Genomic DNA, 24,915 nt, shown 5'->3' with positions numbered 1-24,915 from the left:
ATTCCTTTTTTCTAGACTACAGATGAAATCTACCTTGGGAATCTGTTGAGGAGCTATTGCATAGTTGAAACCTTTCTTGAGAATATCGATTTCGGGTTTCTTTAAGATGTGGTTTGAGAAATTAAGAATAACTTGGTTGTCTGGTAGAGAAGGTTTAGACTCATTGTGGGTCTAAAGACCAAGATTAAATTTTTTAATCTGGGTCTGTCTGCTTTTGTTAAAAGCTTTGGCGAAACTAGTATTAATCATTTTATCTAAGACTTGCCAAATTTCCTCATCTAAAGAGCTGGAGAGATCCATGAACAGTTCGTAACATTGTGAGTCAATTTGACTAAGCACAAATCTTGTGTGATGTAACCTTTCACGAATGAGTAACATCGATGTCTTGAAATAAATATTTTTAGCTTGTCTAGTATTGAAAAGAGGTTTAAGAAGTAAAAACTTAGGAATTATGCAGTTATCTCGGCAACATTTTAAAAAAGTGAGATGGTTTAGTAACCTTGCCTTTTTACATTTTAGGATTTCAAAACGGCATACCTTGATTTTCATATCACCATTGACTCTATTCATCATGAAGGTTATTTTCTTGATCATAAATTAGTAAATAATAATATTTGGTTTACCGATCAAGTGTTGATCAATTTTATTAGCCACAGCCGCCCATTCTACTGTCAACCTTAACAGAAATCAAGGCCTAATACTCCCAGAGATATGGAAAACCCTAATCAGAACCTTAAAAATGGAAGAAATGAACTTTAATACAAACTACAGAAAGTTCCTCAGCAACAGCTAGCTAATCTTGTACACGCGATACGTGTTTCACTCATGTTCGATACTATTTTATTTGTAATTATTCTAGTCAGTTTTTTATAGTTATTCTTGTCAGTTTTGCAGTTACGCATAATTGTGAGATTGTTTAAACCTATATGTAAGTGCCCTGAAGTTGCCAACAGATAAGTGTGGCAAAACTATAACACCTGTATAGAATGGATCCAAGAATGGTCTTCTGACACTCTTACTTTTGAAAGTTTGTCTTGGATTTTATTGAAGAATCCAAAGCCAGTCTCAGTTGGAAAAGGGTGCAGAAAAGTGTAACAACTATTGAAGAGGTCTGCCCAAACACAAAAATCAACGAAATTGAACTGTTTGATGAGGTGATGATCTTGAAAAAGGCAATTACAGAGAAGAAAGAAAGAAATTAAAGTAAAATCTACAGGAGAAATTTGGTATGAATTATTCAACAGTGTTGGAGTAAATGAATTAATAAATTTGAAGAAGATTGTTGAATTCTTCTCCTGCATTCCCGACACGAATGCTAGTACTGAAAGACTGTTTTCCCGGATGAACTCCTTATGGACAAACAAAAAAAATCGGTTATCTGTAGAAACTGTGAAAGCTATGCTCATTGTTAAAGTGTTTTTCAATAAGGACTGTGGAATTTCATAACATGGTAAAACATAATCATTCTTTACTTGAGAAAATACGGTCATCTGAGAAGTATATCACAGGCAAAGATCAATGATTTAGTATTGTTTAAAGTTCAATTTTAAGATTGCTATAATTAATTAAATTATTTTCTCTTTGCTGATGTTGGTAAGTAAGAAAAGCAAAAAAATTTTGTTGGTTTATTCAAACCGAAAGTGTCCCGTATTTTTTTTTCAAAAATATATGAACCCTAGTTATATGGTGTCAATGAGGCATTATATCAAACAATACTTAGTCTTTATTTGAGTTGTAAGTCAGCAATTAGAATTGAAGGAAGTACAGGAAGGTGGTTTAATGTTAAATCTGGTGTGAGACAAGGATGTACATTATCATATATGGATCACATTATGCAGGAAAGTGGTATTAAACATGATATCAAAATTGGAGATGTTAATGTCAGCTCTTTGCTATATGCGGACGATGTTATACTTCTAAATAAATCTGCAAGATTCTCTGACTAAATTGAATAACTGTTGTAATAGATATGGTATGAAGGTCAGCAATAAAAAGACAAAGACAACGAAAATAGGCAGAATCATTGAAAATGTTAACTGTGTTGTGAATGGAGAAACTTGTGGAACAAGTAAAACATTTCAGCTACTTAGGCACGATTTTTAGTGAAGATAGTAAATTAAATATGGAAATAGACAACAGAATCAACAAAGTTGGTATGGTAGGAAGTCAATTGAATAAATTCATATGGAATAAGAGAGACATTAGTCAGAACACTAAATTAGCTGTATACAAGACAGTGTTCAAACCAGTTTTAACTTGTGGATCTGAGAGCTGGGTCAGAAGTAAAACATAAAATAGTTAGAGTTGCTAATGAGCATGTGAAGAACAATATGTAGCCTCTCCTATCAACAGTCAATCCTGCCTTTTTTGTAGTGTGGTCTATTCTGTAAAGAAGCCTCTGAAGAATTCAGTTACTGTAAAGTTGCAAAATTACTGGTAGCCCATATTTAGACATAAATGTCTAAACAATATAAACTGATATGTTAAATCTCTTATATAATAATAAATCCAGAAATAGATTTATAAAATACAATGGAATCCAGTCACTAAATCATTATTGTTAAATAGGTTTCATGAAAAGTCTATTTAATGCTCATGTAAATTACATGATTTTTATTTTTGTCTTTTTTTTTTCCCCCTTGGAAAAAATTCGTGTCTTTTAGTATATTACTGGAGATTTGTGTTTTTATTAATGGAATATTTCATCACTTTTTTTTTTTTTGAGATATTGCAATCTCAAGTAGTGCAATAAAATCTCACGATGCACATTAGATCAGTAACAAAATGGAAGACTAATTTATATAGCAAAGTTGACAACAAGAAAACTTTTCCTGCTGATTAGAAACATCCAGATATTGAAAATGAATTAACTTCCAACATCTCAAGATTAAAACACATTATTAGACAGATGATGCAAGAAGTACAAAAAGGTGAGATGTTTAAAGGAGCATGGGAAGGACAAGAAATAAAGTAGCAAAAGGAGAGACAACAATGTACTGAATCAGGTAAGCAAAACTGAAACAACAAGAAGAGTGTTATATGGTATGGTTATTCCCTCATAAAACATGCCGATCACTATTACTTCTAGTTTTCTCAGAACAATATAACAAATGTAATTGATAAACAGAAAAGAAACCATAGTACTCGTATTGTTGTAAGTAAAACAATTTAGCTAGTGATAAATATAGTATGAGAGAGGATATGAAAAGATGCCAGAAGAAGGGATAATGAAGAGAGAGAGAGAGAGAGAGAGAGTAAAAATCATTAGTTTGTTACTGAGATATGACAGTAGTGAATTAACACGTTCGCTGCCAACTACGAGTATACCAACTACTCGTAGTTGGTATATGAGCCTCACAAGTCGATTACCGCCGGCAACAAGATTACTTGTACTGACCTTGAAGAAGTGAAATTGCTTGGCGTGTGGAGTGTAGCAGCGAACGTGTGCATACTTGTAGGTGGTATATGAGCCTCACAAGCCAACTACGAATATACTCATATGTCGCTTACTGCTGGCCACGAGATTACTCGTACTGACCTTGAAGAAGTGAAAGTGCTTGGCATGTGGTAACAAATTAGGCCCGAGGAGCGTGGTAGCAAACGTGTTAAGAAGAGCTATGATAGCAAATAATTTGACATTCATAGGTTGCGCAGAAAGAATGGATGTTAGTTTTTGAATGTGGAGTGAGTTTGAGGAATGAATTGATTTATATAACAGAAATAGCTCTCACTTGAATGCATACGGTATCAGGAGTCTGGAGAAAATATCGAACAATTGGAATTGAATTAAAAAACAGTAGAGGGATTCCAGTTGAAGTATGCACTCTGTTTTTTGATTCAATTACTGTTGTTGTTGTTCGATAATTGTACTGATAATGTCTTATGATATATAAGATGAAATATTTACATAATAAAATTCACTGTGGCATACGTGTTATTCTATATCTCCCTTAGTTGGAGGAAATGCCAACTAGACCTCTAAGTGGTAGATTTCTTTCATCAGTCAGTGAAATACCACCACCGCCTTATTACCTGAAGTGGCTGCAGCCATGTTTGGTCACTAGAGCAAGGGTTCCAGTTTTTGTCAACCCCCCCCCCCCCCACATGCGGTGAGAGTGATACCCTCAATGACATACCGATCTCACTGTAGTGGGGGTACAGACCCTCTCCCATTTGAGGGTACAACAGTAAAATAGTTCTGCAGGCTGGTCGCTATTTAGTACACAACTGAACCAATTAGTAAAGAATTTGGAGGCTTCCTGATCAGCTTATGTCAAATCCTGCAACCACATATTTTGTCAAATAGTGACTGGAGGGGAGACCAAATACTGTGGCTGCTGGTAGAAACTGCCAAGGACTCGTGTGGCAGTATGTTTGCAAGTCTGTCACCTCTCACTGCATGTCCCACTTCCTTTTTATCTCTTCCTCACCAAATAAGATGGACCACAACCCAAAGAAATGCGATTTTACGGATCTCAAAAATTCTTCAACAAAAAATAGTAAAAAAAAACATGGAAAAAAAAAATACAATCCCAAAAAAATTTAAAAAACAACAGAGATCCTATCAACATTAATTCTTACCAAAAAAATTTTCACATCCACTTCAACATTTCTGGCCTAAACAGCAGCAATATAACCAATGTGCACCATCATTAGGAAAACAGTTATCTAAACTAGAATTACTATTCTTATCAGAATCCCAAATGGCAACCTCAACAGCCACTGTCCACCTCAATTTCCTAAACTACACATTACACATTTCTTTTTGCCACAAGAGTGACACTTGTGAATTCATCAGACCCAACTTATCATGCCAGAAAATCCTTGAATCCTCACTGTTTCATCTGCTTTGAGCTCAAAATTTCCCAACCAAATCAACCCACCCTTTTCACATTTTCTCCCTATCACTCTCGAAACTCTGTCAATCACTCTGACCTCTTCGACTATCTCTCTCTAAAGCTTAACAACTATCTGCAAATGAAATACCCTAATGTCCACAACTCATACTGGCTTTCCTTCTCCAGTTTCACCAAACAAGCTGGCAAGGGATGCAGAAGTTTAAGTTTTTCTCAGATCATTAATCTTCCTACCAGAATATATGACAACTCCCTTCAATTTATCAACCTCTTTCTAACTAGCTCAATTTCCAAGTATACTGGTTGTCAGTTCTATTGGCAACTCAGATCATAACCTCATACAAGTCTATTTTATCACTAAACAACTTTCACTCACCAGTTCAGTATCATGCCCTTTGTAAATACAAGTGTGCCAACTGGGAAGACCTCCACGACTATTCCTCCTTCCCATGGTCCAACTACTGTTTCAGTTCTTCTGATCCAAACACCTGCTCAGACTGAATAACAGAAATCATCCTCACAGGAATCAAAGCTTTCATCCCTTATTCCACTCCAAATTCTCAGCCACTATCTAAGCCTTGACTCTCAAAAAAGTGTGCCAATGATGTAAAGGGAAAAAAACCTCTGCTTACCACAAATAGTTCAAGACCAAAACTCCAACTGCTTACTCTGCAGCATGCAGAGTAAGCAGTTGGAGTTTTGGTCTTGAAATTTTTTGTTTTTTGGAGAAACTCATCACCAAGTCCAAGTCAGACTCTGAAAGAACCATATGCAATTGGTTCTTTCAGAGTCTGACTTGGCAATCGGGTGCAAGGCAATTGGGTGCAACTTTTGCCCACACGGGTACTATAATTTTTGCCCATACACACCACTCTCACATCCCAATGGTACTGTAGTCGCCTCACCAAAAGACAAGGCCAACTTACTAGCATCACTTTTCTCTTCCAATTCCTGCATTAATGACCTGGACAAAGTTCCCTCCACTTCACCAAGAATGGTTACCTTCATGTCACCGACAGTCTTCCAACAAAATGAAATCCAAAGAATCCTTAATAACCTGAACACAAACACAGCATCTGGTCCTGGTGGTATCCCACCTATTGTGTTAAAAAATAAACCAGTACTAACACATCTATCCTGTATTGCCTCTTCAATCTGTCCTATTCAACCAGCACTACCCTACAACATCCAGCTCATTCCAAAGAAAGGTGTTAAAAGTCAACCACTGAAATACTATCCAACTGTTCTCTCTAAATTTATGGAGGAAATCAACAACCAACTTTTGAACCACCTAGAAACATACCAACTAATCAGTGATTAGCAGCATGGATTCTACCACTTACAATCTACAGCTGATCTTCTTGCTTTCACCACCCACTCAAGCCATGGAAAGAATTTGGAGAAACTCATGTGGTTGCCTTCGACATTTCAAAGGCATTTCAATGGGTTTAGCACAGTCGCCTACTTAACAAACTGCCATCCTATGGTCTACCTTCCACATTCTGCAACTGGATCACCAACTTTCTCACTGGTTGCACACTAATGACAACCTTCTGAACTTCAATGTCACCAAAACTCAGTTCTGTCTGATCTCTCGCAAGAAAAAGCTCCTCGCATCCCTCTCCCCCTTACCTTCAGTAATACTGAGAGGTATCCAAACACAATTAGATTTCTCTTCTTGGACTCACTAGCAACCTCTGATCTTTTTTTTGGCAGCCACCAAAAAACTTGGTGTATTTTTTTTTTTTTTGGTATAAGACACTATATATCGCATCTCCACAGCTACCAACTCTATACAAACCCTAAATCAGCAGAACCATGGAATACCACTCCCATATTTGGGGTGGTAGTGCACCAAACTTCCCTCTAAAGATTGCTCGATTCTATCCAAAAGACAGCAATCTGGCTAATTAGTGATCCCCCCCCCCTCTCACACCCACTTCAATCCTTCTCTCATAGACATTCACAGTTTCTGCCTCTTCTACAGATATTCTCATGAACAGTGCTCTGAGGAATTGGCTACTATCATTCCACCACTCTCCTCCAAAATCATTAATACAAGAGCCACTGCTAACCAACACTCTTTTACATTCCATCTTGAAACTAACCAAACCAACTTCACTGTCTCCTCATTCATTCCATCTAGTTCTGCCCTTTGGAACAGTCTCCCCCCACTTTGCCTTCCCAGATTACAACTCTCAGCTGTTCAGGCAAAACTCCTTTCTTCTATTCCTCTTGCCAAACATAGCACTAATTTGCTGTAGTTCTTGTGGCCTTTTGTGTGTATCAATCATAAATATATATATATATATATATATATATATATATATGTAGAAAGTATTTTTACCTTGGGTATAAATATGTTAAAGATACCAAGCAATTTTAAACCTGGTTTTACTCCATTTCCCAAGTAAGCAAACAGACTAAAAGTCAAGTTTGCGCCTGCAATTGATGCAAGTCTAACTGATCCCACAGGTAGTGCAGGACCAGGGCAACTCGTGGCAAAGGTGGAACAAGCTCCGATCACTAATCTTAATATTTACCCTTAATGCCAAAACACATCTCCAAGAAGGGGATGTAAGATGTTTTGTATTAAAGGCAAGGGGCCACTACCCAGACCGGTTTCGACCTTTATTGAGGTCTCGTCAGTGGGAGCTAGGCTAGAAATACCAAGATTTAGCAATACAGAGCTTGTAAGTATTTCGCCAAAACAAGTTACCATAAGGTGTTTTAACCTTATTAAATAAAAATCTCTGGAGGAGATATAAATGTAGAAAGTATTTTTACCTTGGGTATAAATATGTTAAAGATACCAAGCAATTTTAAACCTGGTTTTACTCCATTTCCCAAGTAAGCAAACAGACTAAAAGTCATCTGTGGGATCAGTTAGACTTGCATCAATTGCAGGCGCAAACTTGACTTTTAGTCTGTTTGCTTACTTGGGAAATGGAGTAAAACCAGGTTTAAAATTGCTTGGTATCTTTAACATATTTATACCCAAGGTAAAAATACTTTCTACATTTATATCTCCTCCAGAGATTTTTATTTAATAAGGTTAAAACACCTTATGGTAACTTGTTTTGGCGAAATACTTACAAGCTCTGTATTGCTAAATCTTGGTATTTCTAGCCTAGCTCCCACTGACGAGACCTCAATAAAGGTCAAAACCGGTCTGGGTAGTGGCCCCTTGCCTTTAATACAAAACATCTTACATCCCCTTCTTGGAGATGTGTTTTGGCATTAAGGGTAAATATTAAGATTAGTGATCGGAGCTTGTTCCACCTTTGCCACGAGTTGCCCTGGTCCTGCACTACCTGTGGGATCAGTTAGACTTGCATCAATTGCAGGCGCAAACTTGACTTTTAGTCTGTTTGCTTACTTGGGAAATGGAGTAAAACCAGGTTTAAAATTGCTTGGTATCTTTAACATATATATATATATATATATACAGTAAAACCCCGTTTTTACGTTCCTGCAATTTAAGTTTTCCTGCCATTTACGTCATTTTCCGTTAGTCCCGTCTTAAGGCCTATTCTTACGACATATTGTTTTCCCACCATTAACAACTGGATGTGTACGTTATTTCCTGTGAATTGCGTTTTTTTTCTCTGGTGGCAATACTGATTTTTGAATCAATTTCTACGTTGGTTTTGGCTGTAGTTTCATTTCCGCCATCACGGTGATTTGCATGCTTGCAGTAGTGATGAGTGATACCGTGATTTTTCAATCACAGTACAAATTGATATTGCAGAATTTCTGTTACGTAATTTAGTGTGTGAAAGTTGCTTTCAAGTTGCGGTGGTGGATTATCCATGTTAGTAACATGGAGAAAAAAGACAGAATATATATTTCGGTAGAAGAAAAGATGGCAATTCTGCAACATGTAGATTGGCATTCCGGAACACGTGCATTTAACAAAAGATCTTGGAACCTCCATTCCACTTTGAACACGATAGTAAAAAACAGGTCAAGCATTGAACTCAATGCAAACAAATCTGGCGCTATGTCAAAAAAAAACGAAAAGCAAAAACAATCAACAATCAAAGATTTTTTTAAATAGATAAATGTAAGTAATTGTAAATTCATTTATTTTCAGTTATTAAATTTTGTAATCTAGTATGTAGACTCACATACTAGCAGTAAGTCATCTTTTAGCCTTTTTTAATCTTTTTTTACATTTCCTGCAATTTACACTTTTTTCCATCAGTTCCCTGAAAAGTGTAAAAAAGGGGTTTTACTGTGTGTGTATGTATATATCAGGGACAAATATTCAGGATGTGTTAAGTGTGCGGTGATCATCCACTGAATAGCAATTTCACCGATATTATATTTTTGCATTAATTGCTGTTAAAGACTCCCCTAATTGTTTCCAGACTTTTCGTGATTCCGAAATGCAAACACAGTATACAATGCTTCATGAAGAGGACACTTTTCGACACATAAACATTACATCACATTTACGTTAATAGCCCAGGTGCACATTCAATATATATACACCATTGAGTCTTTTGAAAAGATGTACAGATGGCGCAGCAGGTCAAATTCTTAGTGTTCTAGTAGTTTTAAACTGCTCAGAAGGTGAGGGGGGATGAGCTCTGAGGCAACAGCACATAGAGGCTGTGATTGGTTATTGTGTCAACCAATCAAATCGAATGTTGTCATTTGTCATGAGTTGCATCTGTTTTGCATGTGTGAAGTGTGAACTGAAATGGTAGGCAAGTTTTTATACATAATATAGACAAGGTTTTAATTTTTAATAAATCATCATCAAATTTCTGATATATATATATATATACACCCTCATTACAGGATATGATAGTACTACATAAAAAAATTACATCATTACAAACTTCTTATCTACAATTTTCCTACAAATCAGTCTGTTACCTGTCAAGACTACAACATTATCAGATATTATTTCTATCTTCTAAGGCACTTTTTACTGTATCATTCCACCTATATCTTGGTCTTCCTCTGGGTCTTTTTCCTGCCAACCTGGCAGAGAACACTTGTTTTGCTAATCTTTCCTCTCCCATTTAAGTGACCATACCACCTGAGATTAGTTCTGCTAATGCATTCCTGGATGCTGACAATGTCAAGTTCTTTCCTAATATCCTCGTTTTTAATATGATATTGCCATTTGTTCATGCCCCTCTCACATCCATAAGTTAAAATTGGCTGAATGCTGTCTTGTATACAGCTTATTTAGTGTTTTGGCTAATTTCTCTCTTATTCCATATAAATTTATTCAGTTGATTTCCTATCGTACCAGCTTTGTTGATTCTGTTGTCTATTTCCATATTTAATTTACCATCGTCACTAAAAATCGAGCCTAAGTAGGTGAAATGTTTTACTTGCTCTATAGGTTCTCCATTCACAAAACAGTTGATATTTTCAATGTTTCTCCCTATTTTCATTGTCTTTGTCATGCTGACCTTCATATCATATCTATCACAACAGCTATTCACTTTAGTCAGGGAATTTTGCAGACTTGTAGCGGATTTATTTAGAAGTATAACATCATCCGCATAAAGCAAAGGGCTAACATTAACATCTCCAATTTTGATATCAGGTTTAATACCACTTTCCTTCATAATGTGATACATATAGATAATGAATAACAGAGGAGAATGTACATCCTTGTCACACACCAGATTTAACATTAAACCACCTTTAATTATAACTGCTGACTTACAACTCAAATAAACACTAAGTATTGCTAGATATAATGCCCCATTTACACCATACAACTGTAGCGTTTCAAACAGCTTCTCTCTTGACACCTTGTCATATGCCTTTTCCAGATAAGACAAAACTTAAATACAGATCTTTGTTATATGCCCTTGATTTCTTAACTATCTGTCGTAAAGTGAAAATATGATTTCTGACAGCCTCTATTTGGCCTGAATCCAGCTTGTTCTTCACCAAGCTTCTCCTTCACAATCCTTCTCAACAGTTTCTCAAGTATACTTGCATATATCTTACCAAGAACACTCAGTAGAGAAATACCTCTGTAATTCTCACATTGTTTTATTTCCCTTTTTATATATGGGTACTATGAGAGCTCTACTCCTATCTCTGGAATTCAGCCCTCTGTCCAGGCCTTCTGAACTATGAAATGCAGCCACTGTAAGACTTTTATACCTCCATACTTCAGCATTTCTGGTCGAATATCATCTACTCCAGCTGCCTTAACACATTTAAAGCCTTTGATGGCTTTTTCTACTTCAAGTATGGATATGTATTCCTGACTGCATGCCTTGTCAGTGTTTTTTACCACTGTGCTGTAATCACTGCTTGTTTCATTTAGCAATTTTTCGAAGTAATTACTCCACACTTCAAAGATATCTTTTTCTCCTGTTTTTCAAGTCACCTTTATCATCTCTAATTCCTTTTACAGCACTCTTTCCTCTATTTCTGAGCTTCTTCAACAACCTCCAGAATATCTTGCCACTTCTTGATATTTATTTTCTATGTTCTTGCCAAAGTCCTCCCATGACTTTTGTTTAGTTAGTTTTATTGCACAGTGTTTAGCCTTTCTTACATTTGTCTCTGTATTCTCTAAGAGCACAAGCTGTCTTATTTGCCAGGAACTTTGGATATGTTTTCTTTCTTCTTTTCTTTCACTGCCTCTTTAACTTCCTGTGTCCACCATGGAGTTCTGATTTTTCTATCCTTACAAACAACCTCATGACATGCCTCTCTGGCTGAATCAATCAGTTTTCTTCAGGGCTTGCAGCTGAATCTCCAAGGTTTGGTTCCTGTTCCCAAACTCTTTCATTTTTTCTTCAATCATGTTTGTGTATTTTGGTCTACAGTTGACATCTGCTCAACTTTAATTCGCTTTAAAACTTTCTTACATGTTGTTCTTTTCAATTTGAAATTCAATTTTATAACTTTTTTTACTCATATTTACAACAGGGAAACAGTATCATAGTCTAAGGAGGTAAGCCTCGTCATCCTCTTCCACATTTTATACCATTGAGTAATTCAAATATGCCAACCAAATATAGCATTCTCCTTCATTATTGTTTTCTAATATATGGTATCTTAAAACAAACATATTGTCTCCCACTCTATGCAGATTTGGTTATAATTAATTGATAAATTAAAGTAATCAAAGTTATCCTACAATTAATTGCATTAGACCAATTAAGATACACGGTGATGTGCTATACACTCTTAAAACTTTCATACATCAATAAAAATGCAATCATACGGTCAAACTGAAGTGAATTTTGTAGCGTAGATTGCATAAGCCACGACAGCACACTCAACTGAAATGGGCAAGCAACACCACCGATATATATATATCTATCTATCCCATATATATATATATATATATCTTGCCAAAATCAGCCTAAACTGATTTATATATATAAATCAGTTTAGGCTGATTTTGGCAAGTTTTATGCATCAATATTTATTCAGATTAGGCTAATCAATCAGTTTAAATAAATATCGATGAATAAAACTTTTCAAAATATAGGAAAGATTAATCCTTGAAGATTCCCATTTACAATTTGGGCTTACCACAGGTGCCTACAGAGGGCACCAACCTAGTTATTATAGGTCTAGTCTTTCTTTCATGGGTTTCAATTGGTTTTCTGTTGCCAATGTGTGCATTATTACAAGTTTTATATTGCATTTCCTGAAGATGTCATGGTGACTGAGACAAAACACTGGAAGAATTACAGTGTTTTTAATCTTTTCTCATTGTTGTTTTACTCCATTAAGCCTCCAAACTTTCAACATGAGTTCCTTGCAGCAATTAAGCCTTAATACATTTATCAATGTATTAAGCTTAATAAGCTATCAATGTGGTGTATGCAATACTGACCACAATGGTACTACTTCACTAGATAAGGTAAGGAAACTCAGATGTATAAAGAGGAGGTACTAGAGCTTTGAGAGTTTGTTAAAATAACCAGATGTTATTTATTTTTTGTACCATTTAATTTTAAATTATTATTCTAATGTAGGGCATGTATTCTTTTTAGCATTGGCTTGGCTGAAAATTCTGCCCATGCAATTTTTTTTGCATTAGTTATTAGTATTGGTGTGATTAGTAACTGCACTGCATATGTTTCCCTTAAAAGAACTTTCAGGGACATATTTTTTTATATAATTCTCACATTACAAAAAAAGGCACAAGAGAAAGGAATTATGAATCTGCAAGGCAACAATAACACACACACTTACATCTGTTACAGCTTTATCAGCATCAAGTTTAAAGTCCGTCTTTTTCTGTTTGGAAAGTAAAACTTTAAGCCACCCAATAATAGATGTTATTGTCCTAGATAATGAAAATAAATGACTATGATTATACATGATTATACATGATTAAGAGTACACTAATAGATTATTTATCACTTCTTTTGAAAAAAAAAAAAAAATTTGTGTGTCAGTCCTATCCATAAATGTCTACAGATACGAATGATTTATATATATATATATATATATATATATATATATATATATATATATATAGATCAAGAGGTTGAGGGAGCTATAGACATATCAGTGCTCTCTGTGGGGTGCAGATGAGGACTGAGATAGAAGTTTATTGATGTTTTTTTGGAAAGTTGCAGGTTGTAGTTCTTTGGGAATACTTCATGAGGAAGGCTGTTCCAGAGGACAGAAGTTAAGGGAATAAAAGAGGATAAATAGAAATGAGTTCAGTGTGTTTACAGTTGTTGCACAGTAAAGGGGATTCTGGACAGCTGCAGCTCTTTTATTAACAGGTGCAACAAAAAAATGGAGGAATGATGGTCACAAATTCACTGGAGCAGTGACCATGGAAGCACCTGTAGAATAGACACAGTGCCGAAACACTGCACCTAGCCTGGGAGATAGAGATTGAAGTGAATCTGTAAGAGAGAGAGAGATCATATATGAACCTAGCTGCATGCCTCTGGATGGCATTTGAGAAATCGTCTGCATGCAGACGATTTCTCAAATTATTTTAAGGGAAGTTTAAAGGAAATTTGGCCATTAGGTGGTGAAGGGAAAGCTGTTTTTGTCAATATTCCTGTGATAGGATAAGTTTAAATTTTGAAACCGTGTGTGGTATTAGTGACAGTTTCTTAAATATTGTTGTATGATAGTTGTGATCAGTGGGTGGTGTTTCGTGTAGTTATAATTCAGTGAATGCAGTATGTATGCTTGGGGAGAGATTGAAGATATTTATGTGGAAAGTTTGGGTGTGTAAGAAGTGCAGCAACTTATGGATTATGAGATGTTACTGAACATAAGTGGTAGCAGACAAAAGATCATGAATGCAGCTTCAAGAGAAAGTGGAGTTGACAGTACAGCTAAGTGCTTAGGCAGCAATGGTACAATAGTAGACAAAAGTGGCGATAAGTTGATGATGTTGATTGGTAAGACTGTGCAGAGATGATGCGGATTAGTGGTATGAGAGCTGGCAATGAGTTAGCAGTGGTATGCAGTAATATAGCAGATGTGCAAGGTAGGAGTGAGTGAGAAGTCTCAAAGTAGTGAGGAATGAACTGAGAAGAATAACAAATTTGCATGGGAATGTGAGAAAGATTGGGATTAAAGATTTGAAAGAAATATCGACTGATTCGGGAATAGCAATGTATGGAGATTCAATGATAAGAGGTGGGATGAATGAACAGGTGCACAAGGTCAGTTTTTTCGGGAGGCAGAATGAGCAGGGTGGTTAAAGCAGTGGATAAAAGGAGTACATGAGCAAAAGAGATGGTAGTTGTAGTCAGAACGAATGAGAAGAATGTAACAAGAAGAATGTAAAGAGGGATGTGATGAGACTGTTAAGAAGAATAAAATTAGACTGATAAATGACCCATCTCTTACCAACTCATTCCCTCACTTTCATATAGATGTTCAGTCTCTGCAATTTGTATATTCTATAAATATTTCCATGGAAAATGTTAATCTGAAACAGCATCAATAATTTCTGCATTCTGTATTAAGCCCAGTGAAACACATATAGCTGCCACCCAATCCTTTCACAGTACACCTTGAAACCAACAGAACAAGTTGCTTTTCCTCCTCCTTCATCCCTGCTACTGCTGTACTGTGGAACAGTCATCCCCCTAATGTATTTCTCAAGGAATACAATATAGAGGTTTATAAATCGAATGTCAACAAGTTTCACCTTTCCCACCACTACCCATATACGGTACCAAAGTACTATAGTTAGTATTTATAGACACTTTAACACAAGAATATTTTAATAATTGCCAAATATTTCAATCTGAAACTAACAGACTATCTTCAGTGGCTACATAGGAACAGTTTTTACCAAGGTGGAATACCAACAAACGATCATTCAAAAGTAGAATGAGCCACGTGATGTTACATTGCTAAGCATTAAAGAGAGGAAAAGATTTCATCAGTGTTAAATTATAGGTATTAATTCACAATTTCATATAATAATCTTAATTTTTACATAACATTAGACTAATGTAGGAATTAAGTCTCAATTAAAAAAATATATATATTTTTTAATGTGTTATCCGGATTAAACTTTCCCATATTTTTGATAAGCATATACAGTCATTTTGATTCAAGTTAGGGAGTTGAAGTAAGGCCTCAGCACTCTCTTTCAATAGGCGTTCAAATTTATAGTGACATCTGTGTAGAAGGCGAGTCTTGGACCAGAGGATGTTGTGGCTAGTCTCTACCCTGTGCCGAGCCAATCCAGACTCATCAGATTTGTTGTGCAGAATGTATGATTGATGTTCTTGAATTCTTTTTTCTATAGAGTATCCTGTTTGTCCAAAGTAAGGCAGAGTGCAGTTACAAAGAACTTGATACACACCAGGCAAAGACATAGTTGAGCGTTTATCTTTAGAAGAGGAGAAATAGGTGGATATTTTGTTAATAGATATATAAGTGGTTTTAAATCATATTTCTTCAGAATTCTTGAAATTGGTTCTGAAATCCCGGAAATTTATGGAAATGGAACTCTACGTATTGATTCTTTGTTTTTCTGGATTGGATTGTAGGAATGGAACAGATGTTGTGTACTTTTTTCGGAGAAGCCATTTAATTTCGTGTGATGTTTGATAGTTGAAAGTTCTTTCTGTAATTAGTTGTAGTTGAACAATTAGTTCTAGCTCGTCGGATTAAACATTTTATGATTCCTGTTTTTTGATAAGGATGATGAGCAGATTGTTTGACGTCCAGTGAAAGTGAGTTTTCTGTAAACTGTTGTTGTTGTTAGAATACCTGAAGGTGAACGGATGAGGAGGATGTCTAAAAAGGATAACTTGTTGTCTTTTTCAATCTCCATGGTAAACTTAATACGAGGATGTAAGGAATTGATTCTGGCTAAAAAGGAAGGTAAGGAATCTCTGTTATGAGGCCAAACTGAAAAGATGTAGTCTATATATCTCCCCAAAAGGATGGTTGAGGGAATATAGATGAAAACAGGACATCTTCTAGATGTTCCAAATAAAAGTTGGCTAGAGCAGGTGAAATTGGACTTCCCATGGCTGTTCCTTCTACTTGGTTGTAGAATTTCTTTTGACACAAGAAATATCCAGAGTGCATCACAATATCAAATAACTTTATAATATCTTGTGGGAAGATGTCAGCAAGTAATTATAAAGTCTCTTTGAGAGGTATATTAGTATATAGATTCTACATCGAAGCTCACCATAAGATCAGTAGGTTATAATGAGATATTTTTTAATTTATTTAGGAAATCCAAAGAGTTTTTCAAAAAAGAGCGTGATTTGCCTGTATGTGATTTCAATAATTTCGCTAAATATTTGGCTATGCGATAAGTAGGTGAATCAATACAGTCCACTATAGGACGAAGAGGAATATCTGTCTTGTGGATTTTAGGTAGACCATAAAATTTAGGAGGTCTTGCAAAATGTGTTTTTAACCTTTCTATCATGTCTGCATCCAAACTTATCACATCATCTAGAGGGGAATTTAATTTCTTCAGTTGCTGTTGGTGGGATCGTGATCAAGTTCTTGGTATGTTGAGCGATCTAGAAGTAAAAGAGAGATTTTTCTTCTATAGTTTGAAAAATCCATAATTACTGTCGGTTTTACTTTGTCTGCTTTAGTGATAACAAGGTGACTGTTGCTTCTTAAGGAATGTGGTACTTTCTTTTCAGAAGGAAAAATATTGGAAGGAGGGAGCTTGGCTTTGAGTAGTGTAGAAGCGACTTCTAGGCGGAGAGAATTAGCCTTTTCACTGGAAAGATGACTAAGATCCCGTTTGATGTTAACCAGGAAATCTAGATAACGGAATCTTTTTAGGGACTATAACAAAATCATGTCCTTTCGAGAGGATGAGTGTTTCATTAAAGGGCGACCAGACACATTGACGACCCAATTATCTGGAATTTGGAAAGGCTTGATTTGTCTAGAAACAAACCATCCTTTTGGGTGAGATATATAGATGACATCTTTTCAGTTTTGCCTCATAACAGATTCCTTACCTTCCTTTTTAGCCAGAATCAATTCCTTACATCCTCGTATTAAGTTTACCATGGAGATTGAAAAAGACAACAAGTTATCCTTTTTAGACATCCTCCTCATCCGTTCACCTTCAGGTATTCTAACAACAACAGTTTACAGAAAACTCACTTTCACTGGACGTTATATTCTCAAACAATCTGCTCATCATCCTTATCAAAAAACAGGAATCATAAAATGTTTAATCCGATGAGCTAGAACTAATTGTTCAACTACTCGTGAATTACAGAAAGAACTTTCAACTATCAAACATTACACGAAATTAAATGGCTTCTCCGAAAAAAGTACACAACATCTGTTCCATTCCTACAATCCAATCCAGAAAAACAAAGAATCAATACGTAGAGTTCCATTTCCAAAAATTTCCGGGATTTCAGAACCAATTTCAAGAATTCTGAAGAAATATGATTTAAAACCACTTATATATCTATTAACAAAATATCCACCTATTTCTCCTCTTCTAAAGATAAACGCTCAACTATGTCTTTGCCTGGTGTGTATCAAGTTCTTTGTAACTGCACTCTGCCTTACTTTGGACAAACAGGACACTCTATAGAAAAAAGAATTCAAGAACATCAATCATACATTCTGCACAACAAATCCGATAAGTCTGGATTGGCTCGGCACGGGGTAGAGACTAGCCACAACATCCTCTGGTCCAAGACTCGCCTTCTACACAGATGTCACTATAAATTTGAACGCCTATTGAAAGAGAGTGCTGAGGCCTTACTTCAACTCCCTAACTTGAATCAAAATGACTGTATATGCTTATCAAAAATATGGGAAAGTTTAATCCGGATAACACATTAAAAAATATATATATTTTTTTAATTGAGACTTAATTCCTACATTAGTCTAATGTTATGTAAAAAATTAAGATTATTATATGAAATTGTGAATTAATACCTATAATTTAGCACTCTGATGAAATTTTTTCCTCTCTTTAATGCTTAGCAATGTAACATCACAAGGCTTGTTCTATTTTTGAATGATCAATTGTTGGTATTCCACCTTGGTAAAAACTGTTCCTATGTCGCCACTGAAGATAAGTCTGTTAGTTTCAGACTGAAATATTTGGCAAATATTAAAATATTCTTGTGTTAATGTGTCTATAATTCCTAATTATGTCACAAGTGTCTCTCAAGAATAAAGTACTATAGGTTGACCAGCCAACCCCTCGTATATGGGTGCAACATAAAAATAAATAAAAGCAGTGTGCAACAGAGGCCACATGTGGATCAAGGGTTTGGATTTGATTATCTCATCAGAAGACATTGGTGTAAATGAAATGTCACATCATCCTCCAGTTGGTGAAAGTGACCATGAAGTGATCACTTGTGTGGTCTGCCATACAGGACTTTTGTGAGAAAGAGTTATATGTGCACTATAAGGCAGGTGATTATGGCAATCTCAGGAGGCAGCTTGCAGCAATATAATGGAATGAGGAATTGCATGGGAAGGAAATCAATGCTGCTTGGTCTCTACTCAGGAATTATCTGGCAGAAGCAATAACCAAGTGTATTCCAAAGGTCAGGAGATTAAATAAGGTAGGTGTAAAATGGATGACCAAAGAGGTGAAGCATGTAATCTGGAAGAAAAAAGCATTGTTGAGGCAGTAATGATTGGATGGAGATAATCAGTTACCTGAGAAGTATACAAAGCGCAAGCAAGGAAGGTGACTTCTTTTGTATGGGTAGTGAAAGTGCAGTATGAGCAGCAGTTAGCAAATGATGCTAAAAGAAATCCTAAGGATTTTTTTTTTATATGTGGTAAAAGTAAAAGGAAAAATGATTATGGAAGGATGATGTTGGTCAGTGATAACAGGAAAAAACACTGAGGAGGATATGGCAGTTCATTAAAGTATTCTATCCTTGTGATTGTAACATAATGCAGAATTTGAGAGCAGTGGGAATGGAGGGGGGAGGAGACCACTGATGGTGAGCAAGCAAAAGGTTATTATTATATGACACCTCCAGGGAGTCCAAAGGTTCATTGACGGAGAGTGTGCCAACAGCATCGAACAATTAAATTCCTTCCAACTACTAACCACGTTCAAACTTGCTTAACTTTTTGCGAGCCATTAGTAGCAGAGGCGCTACCAATCGAGCAACCTTTGCTGGCATATGAGGAATTGTGTCAACTTGATGTCTATTCAAGAAGTACTCCTCGTAATACTTCCCAACTTTGCATTATCTGCAAACAACTGAATATCTCCATTCAAATCATGTCCAATACAGGCTAAACAGCATGAGCCCTAAAAACAGAGAACCCTGAGGCACACTATTACTTTCCTCTTCTGAGATATCCCCAACCAAACAACTTATTGACATCTATCAGATAGTCAATTTCCAATCCAATGCACTAGTCTAATATCCAACTCCATCCTCTCTTGTTTGACTATCAACACATGTGGTAATCTATCAAATGCCTTTGCAAAATCTAAGTAAACCACTGCATGTCCATCTCCCTTGTCGCCTTATTGTAATAAGTAAGTAGATTATTACAACATGACCTTCCTTTAGCAAATCTGTGTGGTCCATCAAACATAATACCACTGTTGTCAACCCTATTTTGGATGCTGGTTCTGTCTAGCCTCTCCAACACTTTAACCACAATATCCGACACAGATTGGCCTATAGTTCAATGCTTCAGTTCTGCCACCTCCCTAATGACGTTGTACAATCTTGCTTTCCTTCCACTCCTTTGGAAATTGATCTGATGTAAGACTCATATTAAACAAATATGCCAAGGCAGATGTCAACTCCCTGGCACATTACTTCAAAATACATTGTGATATATCATCAAGTCTGCTCAATTCCTCATATATAACCCTTGCTCGCTCACCATCAAGTCTCTCCTCATCATCATCCACCGCTCTTAAACTCTCCATGATATCACATTCACAAGAATGAAAAACCTTTATGAACTGCTCATTAAATATTTCAACTATATCCTCTGCAGCAGTTGTTCTTATACCATTTTCTCTAATGAATGCTATCCTGCCATAATTATATGTGTAGACTTTAGACTTAGAGACTTGGCAGCTAGTGGGATTAATGTTTCTGACATGACAGTCCATCGAAGATTGTTGGAAGCAGACCAAAAAAGAAAGAACTGCTGACAAAGGCTAGGCAGAAAATAAGGCTCCAGTGAGCAAAAGTGTGCAAATATTGGACTTTTGAGAAGTGGAAGAATATCATATTCTTAGATGAGAACATTTCTTTGTCCAAGGAGAGTGAGTACCCTTTGTTTGCAAATCAGCAGCTGAGAAGACTTCTCCTGCCCACCTTCAACAAGCTCCTAAACATCCAGCTAAAAAAATGTTTTGGGGTTGTTTTACACATGATAGTCCAGGATCACTTGTGCCTGTTGATGGAATGATGAGAAGTGACCAATACGTTTTTCAAAAGAGTGGTCCCAGAGTTCCAGAAAGAGAAAGAACTAATCTTCGAACAGGATCTCACTCCATTCCACACTTCAAAGAAAGAAAAAAAAAAGTGAAAGGATTCCTTAAAAATCACAACACCTAACTGCTTCAGTGGCCAGGTAACTCTCCTGCCATTAACCCAATAGAAAATTTATGGGCCACAGTGAAAAAGATACTTGGAAAATTAAATTGTGATACAAAGGATAACTTAATACAATCGATTATAAAAGATGAGAGATGCAGAAATAAGAAAAATGTGTTCTACGTTTGTGGAGTCCATGCCTAAGTAAATTAATGAACTTATTAGGAACATAGCAGCAAATAAATTATTAGGTGAAGTTAGAACTTAATTTTTGTGCTTATTTTCTTGCAAAATTAAAATTTTTCTTTAAAATGTGAGTGTTCGGATTAATTTGTTTGCTACTATAATCACAATGTCAGATTCTGAAGGATAATTTAAATAGACTAACATTGTGTGATGGCTGTCTGTGGCTAAGCATAATGCACACTGGAATGAAAAGATCACAAACTGTGTTATGTGGACAAACTGGACTGCAAGAAATTTATGAATCTAGGAATGTGGGGTGATAGTAGGCAAGGGGTTGAAGTTCAGATGTATTGCTAAAGAGGACAAAATAACTCAAATGATCATGTGAATGTTGAACACAAAGAATTACAAATAGAGGTTGTTCCTCTTTATAAGATTAATATGGTATGTTCTTGACTACTATGCAGAGATTTGATTGGCTGGGTTTCTTGGAAATGGAGTGTGGGTGGAGAGGATCCAGAAATGAGTGACAAGTTTAGTTGATAGAATGAAAAGAGTGGATATGATAGAAACAGCTGTCACTAATAGAACAACAGAGGATCGATACAAAAGAAATTTTTTTTAAATAAAAAAATAAATCAGCTAATGCCTTTTATTCCCTTATAAGGAGTAGGCGAGGCCTTTATACCCTATCTAGCTTTTGGAGACTGAGTGGGCAATTCAATCTCCACTAGTAGCCAATCAGAGATAGCTGGCCCATGTCTATGACTAATAATAGCAGCCACTGATGAAGAAGCTGGCAAACAAGTGCTACCATCTCTTGGTACCTAACCCTAACAAGATATGTTACTGTCTGAAATAATGTGGGTACTATGGTCGATTTTCTGGAGTTCATGGAATAAAAAACCCGAGTTTCTAGGAGGGAAAAAACCCGCTTGCCCGTACCAAAGACTGACTAACTTAGGAATCGGTCGAAGAAAGGCTTAAAACTCAAGTTGCCAGTCACTTGAAGGTATGAAAGAGCAAGGGCATAATGACTATATTTTGGTTGCAGAGTGGTCAGTAAGTAAAATGATTGCCAGAAGTGGCTCTAAGTGCTTTGACAGTGAATGGTGGACTTCATGTGCACATGATAATTATGTAGATCTCTCTCTCTGAAGCAAATACTACAATAACAAATGACTGAAACATCATGACCAAGTCTCAGATTACTACAGGCTAATTGTTATAACAAACTATCCATCAAAGCAGTGGGTCTCAACCTTTTTAGTGATCGGCACCTCCTTGAATCTAAAAATAAGTTCTTGTACCCCCTTGAAAAATGTGTTTCTATTTCTTTATTTAGGAAATTACATCTATTGCAAGATAATTTATTTATTGAAAAATAAATACATACATTTACATATACGTACAAAACAATATCTCAATTTTTAATGGCAATGTTGTTGTTGTTTATTCATAATAATACTTTTGAAGTGAGGCTACTTTTTTGAAAGAGCTATGCATAAGTCACCACTTACATTTAAGCGATTTCTGGCTTTTGTTTTTATATGCAAAAGTGATGAAAATCCCATTTCGCACAGGTAGGTGGTAGCAAATGGTAAGTGTCTGCAATGCTGCTTTTGCCAGCTGTGAATAAGGTTCTAACTGTGTACACCAGAATTGCTCTAAGTCCAGTTTTTCAACTTCCACATGAATATGTGCATTGGCTCGTATTTCAATAAGATTGTCTTTTATTAAACAGCTGTCATTCATCGAATCTGGGTCAAAATTTAGACTTCTCTTGCACCTCTAGGGGTGCACACACCCCAGGTTAAGAACCACTGCATTAAAGCAAACATTTATTGTGGTCCCTAGGAGTTGGCTATAGTAACAACTGCCTGTAATAATAAAAATAACTGTTAGTAGTCCTCTCAGAAGTCATGTTCAATATTGTTTGCAATCTGTTCTGGATCTCCATCCATAAAGATGTAAATTCATCTTTCAAAATAAAAAATCAGGAAACTAGGTCTGAAAAACAGGGCATATACAGAATCAAAAGCTGCTTTTTGGGGCAAAAAAAAAAAAAAAAAAAAAAAACCATTGCAAAACAACAGCTCTACTCTCCAATTAGCAGGCTATGGGTTCAAATACCACTGTGTCATAGATCTTTATAAAAGTATTATATTTTCATTGTCTAGTATGAACCCACCTGAAGTGGTTAGAAAAAAATGTCATGTTCAGTCTAAAGCAGGAGAAATGGATTATCTAACCCTTAGCCCACCCATGAGACTTAATGTATAGTAAATTTAATATTTTTTGTATATGGGAGTCAACATATATAAAAAAAGAGAGGAGTATTATGATGGTTAACAGCATAGCTTGCAGGAATGAATTCTTAAATTACTTTGCTGTCAAAGAAAACAATAGTTACTGATGATTAATCAGACCTTCCTATCAAATAGATTTTTTTCTAATGACGGCTGTTTGAAACATTTCGAAGATTTCTAAAGTGGTTTTAATGAGTTTAAAAAAATGTGATGCATACTCTGTGTTGTGATATCACTCATTTCAAAAATCACAGAAATACATAATACACATATACACAATACATAAAATCGTAAAAGGCTAGCTCATCATGGCAAAAGAATTCTTTATATAGGCATTTTCAAATCAAATGAAAATGAGTTACCCTCTGATATGATGCAGCAGCATAGGTTTCTCTCTCTCTCCCTCTCTCACACACACACACACTTTTTTCCTCCTACTGTTGTTTTGGAATTACTGCCAAAGCAACTAAGGTTGTGATGCCAGAGTAAATATGTCTGTTAATTGTACGTTTTTTCTGGCCAGTATGCTTGTTTTGGATGGAAAACCCATCCAGAAAGGGAAAGCTCTAGAAGGGGAACTCTGCCACCTCCAAATCCCAGATGGGATTTGAATTCAGTTCTTTCTAAACAAAGTACATCATTGATACATCAATCCACACTGACTGAGCTATGGAGGCTCCTTCCTCCAGCAAAACAGGCAAATCTAAGATCTCTCTCTCACACACACACACACACACACACACACACACACACACACACACACACACACACACACACAGGTATCCCTTGCTTAGCGCGGATTTGATTATTACGGCGAAAATAATTGCGGTTTAATTAACACGCCTTTAACCCTTAGGAGCTTGCAGCTGATCTGACAGATACAAGCAAAATGTTTAACATAAATATTCTTACACAATTCAGTGTATAGCTTGGAGGTTATGAGTAGCTGTGCATTCACATGTTACAAGTGATATTCCGCACTGTTTTTTGCTGTCGGTTTGGTTTAACACATGTTATGTAAAGTTTTGTGATATTTGATAGTAAACTGTATCTGAGAGATACTGCAACCTCCGATGTCAGTATAGTATGATTTAGTTGTTGTTTTTTTTTTAATTCTTTGTTCAATATTTTTTAGATTGTATCTGAAAATAAATAAACCATCACATATTACAATAGAGAGCCAAAGACTTATTCATCATACATATCCTCTAGGAGAAATGCTTTACATTTATGGAAAATAATAAGGAAAGTGATCTGGAGCTTACTTCACCTTTACTACGAGTTGCCCGTAAGGTTATTTATGCTTGCATCCGCCGAAACTTTTAGTTTCTATATATTCTGCATGAAAATCTAATAGTTTCTCTATTTGGCTTTGAAATAATGTCGGATTCAATATCCACTTAATTTGTACCATCATGTATCATATTTGCAGTGTTTTTTTCTTTATGTTTTATTGTTTGTTTGCCGAAGTATAGAGAGTCATTTTGCTTGTTATCATAGAATTTATGCAATAAGAAAAAAAAAACTAAAACTGCTCAAACGACTCTTGATAACTTCTTTTGATAAAAAAATTGC

At 35.8% G+C, this 24,915-nt stretch overlaps 1 protein-coding gene across 1 annotated transcript in view; it reads right to left on the bottom strand.

Moving 5' to 3' along the window:
- Sec10 (Exocyst complex component Sec10) overlaps positions 1–24,915 on the bottom strand; it is a 225,602-nt gene that overhangs the window by 43,018 nt on the left and 157,669 nt on the right. Inside the window, exon 14 of the mRNA XM_090400320.1 lies at positions 13,059–13,152. Within this exon, the coding sequence (XP_090256446.1) occupies positions 13,059–13,152 (94 nt within the window). The remainder of the gene's footprint in view (positions 1–13,058; positions 13,153–24,915) is intronic.

The sequence above is a fragment of the Typopeltis vanoorti genome, chromosome 11, assembly GCF_054136105.1.
Source record: "Typopeltis vanoorti isolate ZY-2024b chromosome 11, IOZ_Tvanoo_1.0, whole genome shotgun sequence".
Taxonomy (NCBI): domain Eukaryota; kingdom Metazoa; phylum Arthropoda; class Arachnida; order Uropygi; family Thelyphonidae; genus Typopeltis; species Typopeltis vanoorti.
This window is presented reverse-complemented; position numbering and strand designations above follow the sequence as displayed.